We start from the raw sequence: 17,601 nt of genomic DNA on the forward strand, positions 1-17,601 counted from the left end.
GACCTCCCCATGTCATGCAGCTGGCTGTGGATCCTGCTCCTGCCTGGGCTGTGGGTGGAGAAAGGCAGCTGGAGTGGCTCCTTAGGAAACAGAATTAGAGTAAAACGTGGGAGGTTCCTCCAAGTCACCTGTGAGCTGCTTCCTCCCATCGCCGGCCCGGGGAGGAACTTTAAATTGCCGCCCGGCGCTGCCCTGGCCACTTGCTCCGGCAGCATGAGAGCGAGAGGCTTCCTCCTGCTGGGGCTCCTGGCCCTATGGGCAGAGCTGCAGGCAGCACCCACGGCAGGCAAGTACGGGTGCTGGAAACGCCCCCGCCGGGGGCTTGGGAGGGTTTCAGTCTGAATGGGCCGGTTTGGGTTGGAAGGGACCTTTTTAAGGTCATCTAGTCCAACATCCCCCTGATCAGCTGGGACCCTGAGGGGCTGGAGCAGGTCCAGAGAAGGGCAACAAGGCTGGTGAAGGGTCTGGACAGCAGGGCTGGGGAGGAGCAGCTGAGGGGTGTTCAGCCTGGAGAAGAGGAGGCTGAGGGGAGACCTCCTTGGTCTCGATGACTCCCTGAAAGCAGTTTGGAAACGGGTGGGGGTTGGTCCCTTCTCCCAAGGAACAAGTGACAGGACAAAAGGAAATGGCTTCAAGTTGCACCAGGGGAGGTTTAGGTTGGACATCAGAAGAAACTTTTCCCCTGGAAAGGTTCTCAACCCCTGGCACAGACTGCCCAGGGAGGTGGCTGTGAATCCCCATCCCTAAAAGGCACAGAGAGGTGATGCTGGGGGCCGTGGTTTGGCACCAGAGCTGGCAGAGCTAGAGAGTGATCGGACTCCATGACCTCTAAGGGCTTTTCCAACCAAGATGATTCTGTGGTTCTTTGATCTGAACTAGAGCAGTGTTGATGATGATGATGATGATGTTCACTGGTGGGTTTGTTTAGCTCCTTGTGCTGCTGATATCTTTCTGTGGAGCTCTGTCCCCCCTTGAGGCTTTGCTCTTGCTTAAACTTTATAATCTTGGCTGCCAGCCAGGATTATCCAAGATTTACTGGGGTTTTTTTTGTCATCCTAAAGCTTGGCCTCAGAGGCAGGAGTGGCTCTGGTGCAGCAGGGTCCAGCTTTGCTGGTGCTCTGTAACAGGACACTGGGGGCCACCACAGGCTGATGAAAATGTGTCAGCAGAAATGTCATCGCTTCCCAAATCCCTGGAAATTGGAGTTGCTCCTGCCCTGGGTTTGTGGCTGCTTTGGAGCCTGACCCCCTTCTCCTGGCAGGGCTGCTGCCTCCCTTGCCAGCGTGTGGGTCCCCATCTTGCAGCCGTGCCAAGGGGCCAGCCCTGCCCGCAGGCAGCCTTGTGCTGCCAAGCACAACAGCAGCGTGCATGGATCGACCTCCTGTGGGCCCGCAGTGGGGTGCCCGTGCCCTGATCTGCTCGAGAGGGCTACAAGGATGCAGAAGGGACTGGAGCACTGCCCTGTGAGGAGAGGCTGAGAGCTCTGGGGCTGTTTAGCCTGGAGAGAAGACTGAGAGGGCATTGAATAGATGCTTATAAATATCTGAGGGCTGGGGGGTCAAGAGGGGAGGGACAGACTCTGCTCAGTTGTACCCTGGGGTGGGACAAGGGGCAATGGATATGAACTGCAGCACAGGAGGTTCCACCTCCACATGAGGAGGAACTTCTGCCCTGTGAGGGTCAAAGAGCACTGGAACAGGCTCTGGATGCATTCCTGTGTGAGCTGTGCTGGATTCTATGGCCCTGCTCTGGCAGGGGGTTGGACTGGATGATCTCTGGAGGTCCTTTCCAACCCCTAACACCCTGTGCTCCTGTGGTTAAGTGGCACACACAGTGTCTGTCTGTCTGCCTGCACTCACACCACCACACAGATGTCTTCTTGCCTTTCTTTTCCAAACCTCATCCAGCTCCTGCACCCACAGGCACCTGCATTCTGCCCACGACTTGGGGTGCTGCACGGGCTGGTGGTGGACCAGCACCTTTGGGGTGCTGGCAGCTGTTGGTGCTGCCTGTGAGGGCTGGGGAAACCATTGGTGGGGCAGGATGGGGATGAGCCTGGGCTTGCCACAGAGTCAGGGTGGTCTGTGGCATGGTGCCATCTCTTCCTGGCTCAGCTGGCACACCTGGGTGGGTGTTGGCCCCAGTTCAGAGACGCCCAGGAGTGCCTGGGTGAGCTGCAGCTTTGTGGTGGCTCCTCCACAGCCCTGCTGCTGCCAGTGGTGAGAGTCCCTTGGGCACTGCCTTGCCATGGCACTGCCTGGTGCTGCGAGGCACAGCTGTGACCCTGGGGGCTGCATCACCCTGGCCATGAGGGCAGCAGCAGGAAGGCACAGCCCTGAAAACCCACCAGGAAAAAGCAGAGGGAAGAAGCAGCCGTGGCAAACCCGGCTCCTGCATGCCCTCCTCGATGCCCTGGCACTCTGATGCCAAGCCTGAGCCCCTGAGCCATCATGGGCAGATCCCTGTGGGCTCTGCCTGTACAGGAGCCTTGCAGGGTGCTGGTGGGTAGGGGTGTGGTGGGCAGCACAGAGCTCACACACCGAGGGTGACGCTGCTGCTTTCTGCTGTCTTCCAGGGCCCCCTGGGGCAGCCCGTGCCAGGCAGGGGCAGCCAGGACGGCCCGGATGCACTGTGCCAGGGAAGAGCCCTTTGCCCAAGCAAGAGCCCAGCGCGGTGCCCAGTCTGCAGCCCCCCAGGAAGGTCACCCCAGAGCTGGGTGTGGTGCGGGTGGGTAAGGACCGGTGCCTGCCGGTGTCTAAACCTGCGGCTGCTGCGACGCCCACGCTGGGGAAGCAGCCGGTGAGCCAAGGGCAGCCGCTGAGCCAAGGGCAGCCGCTGAGCCAAGGGCAGCCGGTGGCAGGGAACAAACCTGAGCTGGCAGAGAGGCCGGGCACTGCGGAGAGACCCATCACAGGGAAACAACCAGAGTGTGGGGGCAAAACTCAGCCCGGGAGAAAGCCAGAGGGCTTGGCAAAGCCGGGGACTGGGGAGAAGCCAGACACTGGGGGAAAGCTGGTGGCTGGGGACAAGCTGGAGGCTGGAGGGAAGCCGGTGGCTGGGGAGAAACCTGTGCTGGGGGGAAAGCCAGAGAGTGGAGGGAAGCCAGAGACGGGAGAGAAACCTGTGCTAGGGGAGAAGCCAGAGAGTGGGGAGAAGCCTGAGGCAGGGGAGAAGCCTGAGGCAGGGGGGAAGCCTGAGGCAGGGGAGAAACCTGTGCTAGGGGAGAAGCCTGAGAGTGAGGGGAAGCCTGAGGCAGGGGGGAAGCCTGAGGCAGGGGAGAAACCTGTGCTAGGGGAGAAGCCTGAGGCAGGGGAGAAACCTGTGCTAGGGGAGAAGCCTGAGGCAGGGGAGAAACCTGTGCTAGGGGAGAAGCCAGAGAGTGAGGGGAAGCCTGAGGCAGGGGAGAAGCCTGAGAGTGAGGGGAAGCCTGAGGCAGGGGGGAAGCCTGAGGCAGGGGGGAAGCCTGAGGCAGGGGAGAAGCCTGAATCTGATGAGGGTGAGAGCGGAGAGGATGACAACAACGACCATGATGATGATGATGATGAGGAGGAAAATGAGCAAGGTGACGGTGATGATGATGATGATGATGATGATGACAACGATGGGGATGATGACGACGGTGATGATGATGATGATGGCCATGACAACGATGGTGATGACAGCAGTGATGATGATGATGGTGATAACAGTGACAGTGGTGGTGGTGATGATGATGACTACCATGATGATGGCAACGATGGTTACGACGATGGTGACGATGATGATGGTGGTGGTGATGGCGACTGGTGGTGGTGATGGCGACGGTGAGGCGTGGTGCCCGATGCTGCAGGGTGTGAAAAGGAGCACGTGGGGTGAAGGGAGCCCACCGAGGTGGGCACAGGGGCAACCACTTCCATCCTGCCCCTCTACCTCACCCTGCCAGGGCTGGTCCCAGGTACCAAGGACATTCTGGGCAGGACCTTCTGTTCTCTAATAAACCCACACTGGGCCACTGGCTTGGCATGAAAGCTGTGACAAGCTGTCCCTGGTCAGTGCCTGGCACAGCCAGACTCTGGTGGCTGCCTCAGTTGTCCCCCTGCACAGCGTGTCCTCAGCAGGGCCCCTTGCCTGGCAGTGTGACTCTGTCCCCCACGGGACAGCCACAGGGATGGCCCTGCCCAGGCACCTGCCCCTCTCTGGGCCAAGAGAAACCTCTCTGTGGGGTCTGTCCCCGACAGCTCCCTGGGGTGAGTTGCTCCATGGCCAAGGCTGCCTGGCATCCAGCAGCCTTGGCAGGGCTTGGTCAGGAGCCATGCAGGCCCTGACTGTCACAGCCCCCAGACCTGCTGGTTTGCCAGGGTGCTGGGAGAGTGTGTGTTCCTTGGAGCCTCAGCTGTGCCCACTGTGCCATGCTGGCAGAAGGATCAGGAACTGGAGGACCAGGAACTGCAGGATGTGAGTGGCACCCGCAGCTCACCCCTGAGGGCTCAGGGCAGCCCTGGCACAATCCTACTCCAAAGTGCCTGCTCCCAGGAGAGTTCCTGGTTTCAGGACCAAGCCCAGTCCCAGGTGGACCCATGGAGTTTGGGCAGGACTCATCAGCAGGTCCCTGGGGACACACCAACTGTCATGACAGATCCCCTACCTGGGACCCCAACCCTCCCCCCAGGCGGGTCTCATGGAGGTCGGCAAGGGCTTGCCAGGAGCCAGCCACGTCAGGAGCCAGCCATCATTCATCACAAACTGGGTTTATTGGGAGGTAGGGGGACGTGGAGACCCCATGCTCAGCCAGGAGCTGAGGGTGCTGGGGTGGAGGTGGGCTCAAGGAGAAGGGTGCTTGTCGAGCTGATGGATCCCTCCATGTCACTCCGTCCGTCTGTCTGGTGGGGGGTGGCTGTGCTCTCTGGGTGCTCAGGCAGGTCCAGGTGGGGGTCAGCTGAATCCTGAGGAGAGATGGGGAAGGGCCTGTCCCAAGCCTCCACTTCAAGCACCCTGGGTGCAGTCATCAGCCCTGCAGTGGGGCCCCAGAGGCTCCTGAGCCCCCCCGCACCCCTTCCAGGGGAATTGCTAGAGAGGTTTGCTGGTCACAGCTGCAGATCCTCACACAGCACAGACCTGCCAGATCTCCGTGCCTTCCCCATGCCCACATTGTGCCCACCCAACACTCACCTGTGGACACCAGCCGTGCCCAGAGGCAGCAGAACCCCAGGAGCAGGAGCAGTGACAGCAGGCGCATGGCACAGGGCAGGCGGAGTGGGGGCTGCCTGTCCCAGCACAGGCAGGGCTTTAAATCCTCCTGGGGCTGGAGGCTGGTCCCAGTGACCTGGTCTGTGCCCCAGTGCCTGGCACTCTCCATCCAAGCATGAACCTCCCCATCCCCTCCTGCCCACAGCTGCTGCTGCTGCTGGATGAACCAGCTGGGGAGGCACCAAAGGTGCTGCTGCTCGGTGCTGGGCTCTGTGCAGCTCTGAGAGAGCTCTGAGAGAGCTGTGCCATGCTGTGCCACAAGACCAGAGCATTCAGCACAGCTTCCCACTGGGGAGGGCAGGTGGCATTAAGGGGTTGGGGGACCCCAGCGCAGGTCTGGTCCTGCCAAGGTGGTGGAGGTGGCTTCCTGGCCGTGCGCTGCGGAGCGGCCCGTGGTGCCCTGGCAGCTCTCCGGGCATTGTTCTGCCTCTGGGAACAATCACTGGCTCCTGAGGGACGTCCTGTGACCAGACACGGTCCACAGCCCCACGCTGCTACCAGCCCCTTGGTCCTGCACCTTCTGGACAGCTGATGCCCACCCTGGCCCATGCCTTGGTGTGGCAAGTGGGGACCAGAGCTGGCCAGGGACTATTGGGCCCCAGTGCTGGGTACAGGGAGGTGGGGGCTGTGTGGGGGCTGTGCCTGGGCACTGGTGCTGCAGGGCCATGGCACTGGGTCCTGAGTCCTTGCTGGAGCCTGAGTGTGCCCGGAGCTCTGGATGCCAGAGCTGCCTCTGGCTCCCTTCCCTGGGGCTGGCAGGATCGGTGCACCGGCTGCCACCCGGTCCCTGGGCTCTGGGCATGGATCTTTGCCAGCACCATCCCTCGCCAGGACACAGAGGTCTGGCTGTGCTACCATCCACACTCACTGTGTGCCTGCAGCCCCCTGGCAGCCGTGCCAGCCCCTGGAGGTCCCAAAGCTGATCCCAAACCCGTGCTGGGGGCACCTGCCGCCTGTGGCACCAGCGGCGGGGACAGTCCCGGGGCCTGCTGCCTGCTCCTGGGGCTGCGCCGCGCCGGTGCCACATGGGGCTGCTGGCGAGGCTGCTGCGGCTTGTGGCAAGGATGGCAGCACCAGGGCTGCCGGGGCTTTCCCTGCCGGCTGCCTTCCGGGAGCAGCCTTCCCTGGTGGCTCTGGCACGTGTGGGCACGCGTGGGCACGCGTGCACGTGTGGGTATAGACCACGCCGTGTGTGCGTGCCTGTGCGAGTGCCCGCTCACAGCCCGGGCTGGCCGGGTGGCGCCACGCACCGCCCGCTGGGGACCCCCTCCTGTCGGTGTGTCCCCGTGTGCGGGATGGAGGTGACAGGCAGATGGGACGACCCTTCCTGGGAGCAGTGCTCTGGGGTGTCCCTGCCCCCTGCAGGGGTCGGCCCTGTGCCCGGGACAGTGCCCAGCCTGTGTCAGCTCTGGCTGGCGTCAGTGCCAGCGTGCCAGCAGGCTCTCCGCAGGGCCAGCCAGGACGACTCACGACTGGAGGGACTTGCTCTGCCCTCGGCTCCCTCAGTGCCTCACCTCCCATGCACCCTGGTCTGGGCAGCAGCAGCATCCCGGTGGCACAGCTCTGTCTTTGTCACTGTCCCTGCTGGGTGCCTGCCCTGGGAGGTGCCACATTCCTGGGTGCTCGCTGGGCCGGGCTGCCGCGGTCGTTATTTCCGTCAAGGTGGAGAGATCAGGCTGGAGACTCTGCCTGGGCAGCTGTGCCCACTGCTCAGCTGTGTGCCCCTGGCCACCAAAGCTGGGTGTGGTGGCAGGGGTCACTGACACGGGATTTCTGACACAGTGCTCCCAGCGTGGGTTCCTCACGGGCTGTGGTTTTCTGTCGTGTGCAACCCCAACACCTGCTTGGAAGCAGCCTCTCCCTCACCCTCACGGTGCCCTGAGCCCCGGCACCCCCAGAACGAGCTCTGCAGCTGCTCTGGTGCCTGCCCAGTGTGGCTGCAGCCTCACCGCCACTGCAGGACAGCAGGGGCTGCTCGAGAAGCCCATGGCAGTCGTCCTGGTGATCTCGGGGCGTTGAAGATAGCGTGCAGAGATAGCGGGGGAAGAATGCAGCCCCGGTGGATTTTGGAGCTGTGGCCCTGCCCTGCCCCCCTCTGGGGTGCGGGGCTGGGAGTTTCGGTGCCGCTGGGAATACCCAGGACAGCTCAGGGCTGTGGGAGATGCACCAAGGGCGGCCACTGAACCACCGAGTGGCCACAGAGGCCATCAGTACAGTCCTGGCACAGGGGTCCCTTTCCCACCACCCATCCTGACCCTCTGTTCCCCACTGTTGTGGCTCCCCCACCAGGGTCGTGGCACCTCCTCTCAAACCCCACCCCGGCCCTGACTTTGCTGGCCTCTCCCCGTGGAGATTTCTTCGCCCTCTGCTTCCCCCTTGGGACAGTAATTACGGCAGTAATTAGGAAGACAATTAATCCTGCTGGATGGAAACAGCTTAATCTGTTTCTCCCTCCTTTTGGCAGGTTTCACCCCACGCCCTCCCATGTGCTGGGGACCTGCCTGCTGCCCAACCCAGCACCGAGAGCCCTGTGCTGCCAGGGGTCCAGACCCCTACCTGGGGGCTGAATAGGTTGTGAATGGCGTCCTGTGCCCAGGGGATATTCTTCACACTGGTCTGATGCAGCTGCTGGACCCCCAGCCTGCTGCTGGGCTCAGGGAGCTGTGGGGGGCACAGGGCACAGCTCTGTGCTGGCAACGCCCGAGGAGGGGAGTGGGTGAAGGGGTGAGCCCATGCTGCAGAGGGTGATGAGGTGGGGGGCACAGGGCTGGTTGTGTCCTGGTGGGAAAGCGTGGGAGCATCCTGTCCTGCCAGACCTCCCTTCCAGGGCAGGGGTGGTGGCACCCACAGGTTTAGCCTTGTGTGGGGGACCATCCCGCCTGGGACGCTTGCTGTCAGCCGGGGAGGAGAAGGGCAGAAGGGGCACGACCCCCATGCAGCTCTTCCCCGAGGATGGGCATTGCAGGGAGAGGCAGGAGGGCAGCGCCGCAGTGTGCAGTGCCCCAGACTCTTCCCTGGGTGATGTCTGTGCCAGAGCCGACAGCTTTCCGTGCCCTGGAATGGGGAGTTTGGAGCCAAGATGCTCTGCCCGTCCCTACTGCGGGCTCGTCCTCGCGGGGCTGCGGGTGCTGGCGGTGCCCCCAGCCCAGCATGGAATACGCTGCTGCTGCCTGGTCAGGCTGGCCGAGAGCCACGCCAGGGCTGCCGTCCCGTCCTACCGGTCCCCCCGGCTCGAGGGCTGCGGCAGGGATGCTGCCAGAGCGGCCTGGCCCTGCCTGGGTGCGGCTCGTTACCCACATGGCAGGAATTATTGGGGCTCAGGCACCAGCCCTGCTCCCTCTGCCCCGCCTGCGTACCTTAAATCCCTGCCCGCCGCGCCCGGCCCCAGACCCGGCTGCCCAGGCCATCATGGAGCTGCTGCCCGGCCGCCTCCTCCTCTTCCTCGCAGCCCTGCTGCCCCTCTCGGCACGGCCCGGGCCGGCCTGGCATGTGGCTGGACGAGAGGAGCCAGGGACAGGTGAGTGCCCGGGACACGTCCTGCAATGCTTGGGGTGCGCTGACGCCTGGTGCTGCCACTGCTCTGGTGCTGCTGCCACTGCTCTGGTGGTGCTGCCACTGCTCTGGTGGTGCTGGATGTCCGTGGGGGCACAGGGCTGGGGGTGATCGGGGTCTGGCCCTGGGGTGCTGGGGAGCTGCTTGGCCCCGGCTCTGCAGCCCTTTCCAGCGTCCCGGTCTCTGTGCCCCGCAGTGAAGCCCGGGTACTGCTACCACATCGCGGAGGTGGAGGACCTGCTGGACAAGGGCTGCGGTGCCTGCCGCGGGGACGTCTCCTGCTCCCGCTGCACCGGTGACAGCAGCTGCCCTGGTGCCACCAAGTGCTGCCCCAGCAAGTGCGGCTACACGTGCCAGGAGCCGGTGCTGGGTGAGGGACTTTCCGTGGCGGCGTGGCGAGCGCAGTGGGGGGTGGCAGGAGGAGGGAGTGAGCTGAGCAAACGGGGAAGGGGGTCCCTAGGTAGCTCCTGAGCTCTTGCCAGGTTCCCTAAATCCTGTGCTGTGGGCTGGAGGAGAACCAGGACTGCTGGCACAGGGGGGCATGGGACAGGTGGGTGCAGAGCTGGCTGCTGGCAGGAAGCGTTTGGCGGCAAGAGGGGACTGGAGCGGGGCAGAGCTCCGGCGGTGCTGGCAGCGCTGAGTCTGGCGATGTCCCCATCCCATCACCCGTCTCAGGCTGTCCCCCTTGCACCTCGCAGACTTCTGCTACCTGCCCTCGGTCTGCGGGAGCTGCAAGGCTCTGTTCCGCCGTTTCTTCTTCAACGCCTCCAGCCAGCAGTGTGAGGAGTTCATCTACGGCGGCTGCGGCGGCAACCTCAACAACTTCGAGACCAAGGGCGAGTGCTCCCGGGCGTGCTCCCACGTCGGTAACTAGCCCTGTGCCCTATGCCCTGTGCTGCAGCCGGTGGCTGCCCCTGCCCCAGCAACATCCAGCCTGGCCCTACTCCTGATGCCCCATCTCTCACTTCCAGGTGCTTGATAGCTCCAGCCTGGGGAGCGCAATGGTCTCTGCCCGGCCCCCGCCCAGGGTAGCTGCTGCTGCTGGTGGCCATGTCCCGGTGCCCACAGGGAGCCGTTTCCCACAGGGCTGGTGGTGATGAGCGCTGCTGCCCGAAGCAGACGTGCCAAGGGCTGTGGCTCACCCGGGGATGCTGGCTGGCCCCAGGACAGCGGCATGTACCTGCCCCTCCTGCGCCGTGGTGCCTGGACGGAGAAGCCAGGCCCTCCCCTGGGCTGTGACACTTCAATACAAGGACAGGTGCTTGGATGAGCTCTTCTGGGTCTTGTCCTTCCTGCCTGCATGGGCAGGAGCAGGCAGTGCCTATCCCTTTGGGACACCCTCCCTGCTGGCACTGGGTGTCTTTGGCAGCGCCCCATGGCAGCCCCAGCCACCACCAGCAGCTCCCACAGCCTCTGGATGGGCTCCCAGCACCGGCTCTGCCCTCAAGCTGCCAGTGTGACCTATCTGGGAGCTGAAGTGATGAAGGAAGAACTGCCCCCACCTCAAAGGATGCCCAGGCTGGTGCCTGTCCTGCAGCCTGCCCCAGACCTGAGTCTGTGCCTGTACCAGTCTGCTGGCCATGTGGCACCAACCTGAGCCCAGTGTCCTCAGCCCTGGTAGGACCATCCCATTGCCAGGGCTCCTTCAGGTGCAGAAAGTTCTGTCCCAGGGTCTGGTAAGTCCAGGCCAGTGCTGCCAAGACTTGGGGGTGGATGGAGGTGGCTGGGCACAGCCTTTATTGTTGCAGGTGGTGGGGAGGGCACCGGCCAGCTGGGACCCTTCACCACCCCACATCCCCTGGCAAAAGCATCTTCCTGCTCTGGAGGAGCTGCTCTCATGTCACACCACATCTGAAAAGGAGGACACAGACACGCTTTCAGGGACCCCCAGGCTGTGGAGTGAGGGACTGGCAGCCACAGTGGCAGCTGGGCATGGCCAGTGCTGGCAAGAGCTTCAACCTGCCCAGCAGCCCAAAAGCGCATTGCTGCCTGAAGGAGAGCGATGGGGCAGCAGCAGGACTTGGCCCTGTGATGGCACTGAGCTGGCAGCATGCTGAAGGCTGTGCCCTTCACACACATATGCCCTGGTGCCAGCCTTGGTACTAGCTCTGGCTTGGGGGCCCTGGGTCCCCTTACCTCGGGACACCTGTGTGCAGACGTGGCCGCAGCCGTTGCTGCAGCACTTGTGACCCCAGGGACACTCTGCATCGAGGCTGCACAGGTCCAGGCACATCCCACGGCCCTGGGGGACAGGGCACGCTCCCTCTCTGCCTGTAGGGCACAGCACCCACCGTGGGGCATCCAATAAATGCCACTTCATGGCTCCAGGGCAGTGCCAGGGTGTTGCCTGGCCGAGGCACAGCTCACCTCCAGGGCTGTCCACGCAGATGTGGCTGCACCCAGCGTGGCTGCACCTCTGTCCCCGGGGACACTGTGAGTCGGCCTGGCACTCCTCTCTGCACCGCTGGGCACGGGACCATGGCACGGCCGCAGTGCCAGGTTCTGTGGGCAGGAGAGGACCATTGTGTAGCAGCTCTGAGCTGAGGCCACGCAGGCTCAGCACTGGCATGGGAAGAGGAGAAAGTATGGAAAGAAGAACAGGGGTGTGTCCCTGGCACAGGGAGGGTATGAGACCCCATGGGCACAGCTGCCTTGGCAGCCTTGAGCATGGGGCTCTGGCATGGTGAATGTGTGATGCTCTCAGGCAGGGAGGGTGGGATGACCTTATGAGGTGAGATGCCCCTGAGGGGACCCTGAGCTCCATCCCCGCTGGGCTCAGCTGGGTAGGGGGATTGCAGCCCAGTGCCAGGGCCTGACCTGGCAGAGAGGCTGGCATGCAGACGTGGCCACAGCCGTTGCTGCAGCACTTCTGGCCCCAGGGACACTCCTCGTCAAAGCTGCACAGGTCCAGACACGTGTCTGCCTCCCTAGGGATGGGGCACACTCCCACTCTGCCTGAAAGGGAAGCACCCGGCTGTGGGCACCCCAGGGTGGCCCTGCATGGTGCCAGGGGTGCCTGGCTGGCTCTCACCTCCAGGGATGTCCATGCAGATGCGGCCACAGCCGGTGCCGGTGCACCTCTGACCGCGGGGACACTGTGAGTCATCCTGGCACTCCGACACGCACTGCGGCCCGCCCGGGCTCTCTGCAGGGGCACAGTGACCTGCTGTCACCCAGCTGCCCTCGGGGAGCCAGCGACAACCTCCCCCCAGAGAGGCTGCTCGGGTACCTGTGGGCATGGCCAGGCACTGCCAGGCACAGCCGGTGTGGCAGCACTTCTCCCCTTGCCCGCAGACGCTGTCATCCAGGCACTGGCTCCTGTGCCTGCGCCAGGGGTCCCAGCATGGCTCTGCCTGGGGGCACTGCCCGGGGCGCTCTGCAGGAGGGGGGCATCCAGACGACGATGTTGCCCGCTCTGTGTGCCTACTCTGCCGTGCCGGTGGCCAGGCTGCCCACACTCACCTCGGGCAGGGCGGGCACAGTGCAGGGCACAGCCGGAGAAGCAGCACTTCTCCTGCCGGGGGCAGTCCCTGTCGTGGGCACAGGAATCCTGCTCCGCGCACGGCTCCGGCGCCTGCCTCGGCCTCACCCTCGGGCACTCACCAGGTTTGTCTGAGAGGGGCAGGAAGGGGTAGCAGGGGCAGGCACGCCCCTGTGCCACGTGCACACACCCTGGCACCTTCACCCTGAGGGTCTGAGCACCTGCCCTGTGGCATCATCTCCCCAAGAGGTTTGCCAGTGTGCCCAGTGGCATGTGGCACTGCTGTCCCCCCCGACTGTCTCCTCACCTCGCTCAGGGGCCAAGCACACGCGGCCACATCTGCTGCTGCAGCACTTCTCAGGCCCTGGGCACTGCCAGTCCCCAGTGCAGGGGGTACCACACGGTGCCAGGGTGGGGAGTGCCTCCTCGGCCAAGGGGCAGATCCCAGGTTTCTCTAGGGACAGGAGGCAGCAGGGCTATGTGTGCCAGGGGCAACAGCAGCTCTGCCCCACCCAGACCTACACCCCTGGAGCTGGGGGGGGCCTGCCCGCAGCTGCCCTGCCTGGTGTGGGCACAAGTGTCTGTCACCTGGGGCCGGGGGCAGGCAGAGGTAGTCGCAGCCGCTCTGGCAGCACTTCTCCTGGCCAGGGCACTCCGCGTCGTGCCAGCACCAGGCTATGCAGTCGTAACTGGGGAAGAGCCCGGGCCGGGTTGGGCAGAAGCCAGCCTTCCCTGCAGGGCACGACAGGGGGTGGCTGTGGTGCCCCCTGGATGGCTGCACAGACTCACACTGCAGCCCAGCCCCCCCCGCTGGGCACGCAGCCCCCTTGGCACTGTGGCCTCAAGAGCACCTGGGTGCTCCAGGGAGCACAGTGTGGCTGTGCCCCGTGGCAGTGCTGCAGCACCTCCTCCCATGGGAACCATGGGACTGGCATCAGACTCCTCTACCGAGGGGCACAGGGGCTGTGGAGAAGAGTCACCCTTGCCTCAGTGGCTTGAGAGATTTGGCTGTTGCCCAAGTCCCACCTTGGTGCCCGGTCCTGTGCAGCCTGGCACACCAGCCGCCATAGCACAGCTCCCCAGCGCCGCAGTCTCTGTCACTCTGGCACCTCGTCTGCTCCTGCCAGGCTGGCACCATTGTAGGGGTCCCTGGGAGGTGGACAGCTCAAGGCTGCAGGCAGGGCCAGGAATGCCAGCAGGGTCTGGGACACATCTGTCCCCTCTGCCGATCCCAGCTCTGCTCAGTGCCCTCCATCCCATCCCTCACCAGGACAGCAGCCAAGGAGGCAGCTTGGCACTGCCCAGTTCCTGCCCCAGCTGTACAGGCCAAGGGGTCCCGACTGTGGCATGACACAGCTTGCCCCTGGGGACCCCCAGGTGGCCAAGGTGCAGGTTCCCAGGGGTCCCAGCTTGGGTGGGTTGCCACAACCCTTCCCTTCTGCCTCACTGGGGCCCCTATGCCCACAGCCCCCAGCACCACTCCGGGCACTGCTGTGGGGACCAGGCTGGGCAGAGCTGCCATCTCCCTCACCTTGGCTTTGTGTGTGGCACTCCTGCTGGCACTGCTGGTGACAGCACACCTGGGGTGGGCGACAGTCCTGGTCCTGGTGGCACCTCTGGTGGTGCGGCTGAGAGGTGGCAGGGGCAGGGCTGGGGTTCTCTGTGCCACAGAGCAGGGTGCAGCCGGCAGTGCCAGCAGGGAGGAGGTGAGGGTAGGGTGGTGCCCTGGCTGAAGGGTGGCCTTGCCAGCCCCATCAGAGCCCCCCCCCGGCAAGTATGGGGTGAGGAGGCCCCTGTTGTGCCCCGGCTCTGTGTCCTGGAGTGACTGCAGCCTGGTGGCATCACTCCTGGTCCCTGAGCCTCTGCCCTGCCCACGATGCCCACCCCCTCCTGTCTCACCGGCTGGGGCTGGCAGCAGGCTCTGCCTGCCACAGCTGCTGTTGCAGCATTGCTCTCCATCAGGGCAGTTGCTGTCCCTTTGGCACTTCTCCTGGCATGGCCCTGCTGGCTCTGGCTTCACCGTAGGGGACTCCCTGGGTTTGGGCTGGTCTGGTGGGGCAGAGTGAGTGTGAGGCTGCAGAGTGCCCATCCCACTGCCCTGCCCACCCTGGGGCACATGCCCAGATCCAGCAGCCACGTCCCAGCATTGGGTTACCCTGTGCAGAAGCAGCTGGTGCAGGGCACATGGCATGCAGGCCCCCCATGGTGGTGGCAGCAGGGTGGCAGAGGGGTGGCAGGTGTCCAGAGCATGGAGGTACTGTACAGCTAGCCAAGGCTGTGCCAGTGCCATGCAGAGGCCTTACCCTGCAGTGGCTCCAGGCAGGCAGAGCCACAGTGCAGCTGGCAGCACTTCTGGGCACCCAGGCAGTCCCCATCCTCCAGGCAGGGGAAGGAGCAGGGGGTGAAGAGACCCTCGGGGGCTTCTGCTGGGCAAGTGCCAGGTTTCTCTGCAGTGCCAATGGGCAGCAAGGATGAGAGGTGAGGCTGCACCAGCATCACCCCAGGGCAGTGCCAGGAGACCTGACCTTGCCAGACTCCTCTGCCAGCTCCTGCCAGACCCCAGCTGGATCCCACCACATGCCCTGTCCTGGATCCCTCCACATACTCCATGCCCGCTCTAGGAGCTGTGGGCAGGAGGTGCCAGCAGCACAGAGAGAGCTGCTCCTTGGCAGTGGGCATGGCAGAAGGATGGGGACAGGGATGGGGCAGGAGGTGGTGCCAGTGGATGTGCCACAGTGCTGTACCTTCTGCTGGGGCAGTGCAGCGGAGCTGGCAGTCCTGCAAGCAGCACTTGTGCCAGCCAGGGCAGTTGGAGTCGTTGGCACAGTGTGGGGGCTTCAGGCGTAGGCAGCGCATGAAGTCCCGTGGGCATCTGCCCGGCTTCTGGGCCTGCCCTACCGTGGGATGGCATCGTCAGGGCAGTGCCAGACAGAGCTCCTCACCCTCAGGGAGCGGTTGAGGAGCCCCGCTGCAAGGGACAGGCACCAGAACAGGGGGCACAGCATAGAGGGCAGGGTCCTGGCAGGACCTCAGCCTCTTGGGGCCTCAGCTGAGGGGCCCAGCTCCCACTAACCCTCCCTCGCTGCCATGGCAGTGCCCAGTTGATGGCAACACCAGCGCTGCCAGGCAGAGCAGGACTGAAGACTCCCCTGCAGCACAGCCCCAGGGCTGCTGTACCCCCACACCGAGACCTAGATGGCACAGAGTGGCATGGCACGGGGCTGTGTGTGCCCTTGCAAGGCAACAAGTATCACTGCCACTGCCAGGGAGGAGCCAGCACCGAGCCAGCACCGACTAGAGGTCAGGATCCATCCCTGGGCATCTTCCTGCCCTGCGCATCCTCTGTGCCAGCAGCACACCCCTCGCTGCCTCCTCCTCCTCATCCTCTTCCTCCTCCTCCTCCTGGCACCCTGTGCTCATCTTGACCGTGCTGGGAAGATCGTGGCAGCCCTGTCTTTGTCGCAGGCGTGGGCAAACTCCAGCTGGCGCTGTGCCCAGCTCTGCCGGCCGGCCGGGGGCTGCGGGAGCAGCAGTTTCTGCAAACAAGCCCCGGGCGGCCCCTGGCAGCGCTGCGCTGTTTGGGCTGCAAACAGAGGAGCTGCTGGGAGCTTTCCCTGCAAACAGCAGCTGCTGGCTCACAACAAAGAAGGAGCTCGGCCGTTGTGCCAGACCGGGCAGAGCATCGCCCCAGCTGGGCACCGCTGCCCCTGCCATGGCCCCCACGGCAGGGGGGACCTGGCACCGGGGTCTGTGCCCAGGAAGCAACACCTGCAGCCTGGGCCCCTTCCCTGGGTTTTGTGCTGTCCTCATGGTCGGGACCACGCGCAGGGGTGGGGGCTGTGAGGAGCAGAGCCCGACGCTGCCAGGCCACAGGGGTGAGGGTTTGGGCAGCCCTGGCCCCCCTCCAGCGCCCTCCTTGCTTCTGCCTTCACCACACAGCCATGGGGGGCAAGGAGTGCAGGTGGGGTGCAGGGGGTGGAAACAAGCTCCTGATGGCAGCAGGGCTGAGGGGCAGCCAGCTGGGACGTGGTCCCCACCGGTGTATGCTGGGCAGCGCCAGCATGTGCTGGGCAGGAACAAAGGGGCCATGGCAGGGGCACAGCGGGGCCTGGATGCAAGGAGCTGGCCCCAGGGTGCCTGCACCTGGCATCTGCTGGGTTTGCCCACCTGTACTCACCACCTTTCTCCTCTGGTGCGGTGCCTGGCTCTGCCCTGAGGATGAGGAGCCCCAGGAAGAGGAGAACCCCCGGCCTCACGGTGCAGCCAGGGCAGTCCTGCATGTCTGGAGCTGAGCTGGGGCCGGGTTTGAGGTCTCTGGCAGGGGTACCCGGAGTGGCAGAGCAGCTGAAGCTGGGCTGCCAGTGGTGGCAGGCTGGCTGTGCCTGGGCAGGAGGGGCAGGAGGAGGGGCAGTTCCCAGAACCCGCCCGTGCCCCGACCGCCACCCTGCTTATCTCCGGCTGAGCCGCGCCATCGGGTCAGGGTGATCTGCAGGGCAGGGGAGGACGACCGGGGCTGGTGGCTGCCGCCCCCCGTGGCAGACAGCCCTGTCCCTGCCACTGGCCACTGCTGTCCCTGCCTGGGGGTCCCTTCAGCCCTGCTCGCCCCTCATCTCGCTAGGTTGGGGGCCATGGAGAGACCCCACGGCCTGGCCCCAGCATGGCAGAGGGAGCAGGCAGAGGGGCACTGCCACCACAATGCCAGCTGGGACCCGTGGCTCGGCTCAGCCTCTGCACGCAGGAGCACTCAGAATCCGGCACCAGGGGAAGAGCCTTGGGCCAGCTGAGTGTCCCAGCATGGTGATGGGACTGGGGAGTGAACACGTCCTGCCACAGCCCCTGGCACATGGCTGCTGCTCCCTGCCCCTTCCCTGGCCCGGGGCTTCACTGCCCCCGACCCGTGACTGCTCTTCCAGCCAGGTGTTCACACCTCAGGGTGCAAATGAGCCCTGCCGTGGTGCAAGGAATCCGAGGGAACTGGTTCCTGCACTCTGTGACTGCTGAGGGGACATCACGGCAGCCCTGCCCCCCCGCGGTGGGATGGTCACCACCAGGCAATGGTCACTACCAGGTGGTGGTGGCTGGAGGCATGGATCAGGGAACCACTCCCTGCCCCAGGGCAGCGCTGCCTGCAGGGGCGGCTGCCAGGCTCCTGCCTGCACACACTCCGGGGCCACTGGCGCCTGCTGTGAAGGCACCGCGGAGCACAGGGACAGTGACCCAGAGCAGGAGGTGACCGTGGGCTGGTTTATTCTGTTCCAGAGCCGAGGAGCAGCCGGGGCTTGGGAGGTACTGCAGGGACCTGTCAGAGCGATGCTGGTGGCACCTTGCTGGCAGTGCAGAGG

The 17,601-nt window shown here is 64.5% G+C and overlaps 3 protein-coding genes across 10 annotated transcripts; 2 read left to right on the forward strand and 1 right to left on the reverse strand.

Annotated features, from left to right (window-relative positions):
* Positions 1 to 208: 208 nt before the first annotated feature.
* Positions 209 to 4,056, forward strand: LOC137447140 (uncharacterized). The gene is made up of 2 exons (XM_068150400.1): positions 209 to 286; positions 2,576 to 4,056. The coding sequence occupies exons 1-2, from the start codon at positions 214 to 216 to the stop codon at positions 3,793 to 3,795; spliced, it is 1,293 nt and encodes a 430-aa protein (XP_068006501.1). The 5' UTR covers positions 209 to 213; the 3' UTR covers positions 3,796 to 4,056.
* A 4,561-nt stretch (positions 4,057 to 8,617) lies between these two features.
* Positions 8,618 to 10,034, forward strand: SPINT4 (serine peptidase inhibitor, Kunitz type 4). Of its 2 annotated transcripts, none has more exons than XM_068150401.1 (4): positions 8,618 to 8,743; positions 8,975 to 9,148; positions 9,477 to 9,640; positions 9,750 to 10,034. In XM_068150401.1, the coding sequence occupies exons 1-4, from the start codon at positions 8,635 to 8,637 to the stop codon at positions 9,873 to 9,875; spliced, it is 573 nt and encodes a 190-aa protein (XP_068006502.1). In that variant the 5' UTR covers positions 8,618 to 8,634; the 3' UTR covers positions 9,876 to 10,034. The 2 variants fall into 2 exon arrangements, with proteins under 2 accessions (XP_068006502.1, XP_068006503.1); XM_068150402.1 differs by having other exon boundaries at positions 9,477 to 9,644; positions 9,750 to 9,840.
* Positions 10,035 to 10,491: 457 nt separating this feature from the next.
* Positions 10,492 to 16,597, reverse strand: LOC137447142 (balbiani ring protein 3-like). Of its 7 annotated transcripts, none has more exons than XM_068150404.1 (15): positions 16,440 to 16,597; positions 15,004 to 15,153; positions 14,563 to 14,706; positions 14,159 to 14,308; positions 13,791 to 13,919; positions 13,286 to 13,408; positions 12,848 to 12,991; positions 12,567 to 12,713; positions 12,241 to 12,390; positions 12,008 to 12,154; positions 11,810 to 11,923; positions 11,596 to 11,733; positions 11,146 to 11,280; positions 10,915 to 11,049; positions 10,492 to 10,629 (listed from the first exon to the last, which is right to left on the reverse strand). In XM_068150404.1, the coding sequence occupies exons 1-15, from the start codon at positions 16,537 to 16,539 to the stop codon at positions 10,619 to 10,621; spliced, it is 1,917 nt and encodes a 638-aa protein (XP_068006505.1). In that variant the 5' UTR covers positions 16,540 to 16,597; the 3' UTR covers positions 10,492 to 10,618. The 7 variants fall into 7 exon arrangements, with proteins under 7 accessions (XP_068006505.1, XP_068006504.1, XP_068006508.1 ...); XM_068150403.1 differs by having other exon boundaries at positions 16,437 to 16,597; XM_068150407.1 differs by lacking the exon at positions 12,848 to 12,991 and having other exon boundaries at positions 16,437 to 16,597.
* Positions 16,598 to 17,601: the final 1,004 nt, after the last annotated feature.

Source organism: Melanerpes formicivorus, unplaced genomic scaffold, assembly GCF_026170545.1.
Source record: "Melanerpes formicivorus ecotype bairdi unplaced genomic scaffold, bMelFor1.0.p_v2 SCAF_19, whole genome shotgun sequence".
NCBI lineage: Eukaryota > Metazoa > Chordata > Aves > Piciformes > Picidae > Melanerpes > Melanerpes formicivorus.

Excerpts from the sequence above, each read along its gene's own strand:
- LOC137447140 (XM_068150400.1), top strand. The coding sequence starts at position 214 with ATGAGAGCGAGAGGCTTCCTCCTGCTGGGGCTCCTGGCCCTATGGGCA. Across the intron at positions 287-2,575 it reads GCAGGCAGCACCCACGGCAG|GGCCCCCTGGGGCAGCCCGT; the intron begins GCAAGTACGGGT and ends GCTGTCTTCCAG.
- SPINT4 (XM_068150401.1), top strand. The coding sequence starts at position 8,635 with ATGGAGCTGCTGCCCGGCCGCCTCCTCCTCTTCCTCGCAGCCCTGCTG. Across the intron at positions 8,744-8,974 it reads ACGAGAGGAGCCAGGGACAG|TGAAGCCCGGGTACTGCTAC; the intron begins GTGAGTGCCCGG and ends TGTGCCCCGCAG. Across the intron at positions 9,149-9,476 it reads GTGCCAGGAGCCGGTGCTGG|ACTTCTGCTACCTGCCCTCG; the intron begins GTGAGGGACTTT and ends TGCACCTCGCAG.
- LOC137447142 (XM_068150403.1), bottom strand. The coding sequence starts at position 16,539 with ATGCAGGACTGCCCTGGCTGCACCGTGAGGCCGGGGGTTCTCCTCTTC. Across the intron at positions 15,154-16,436 it reads CGCACCAGAGGAGAAAGGTG|GGCAGGCCCAGAAGCCGGGC; the intron begins GTGAGTACAGGT and ends ATCCCACGGTAG. Across the intron at positions 13,920-14,158 it reads CCTGCTGCCAGCCCCAGCCG|AGAACCCCAGCCCTGCCCCT; the intron begins GTGAGACAGGAG and ends TCTGTGGCACAG.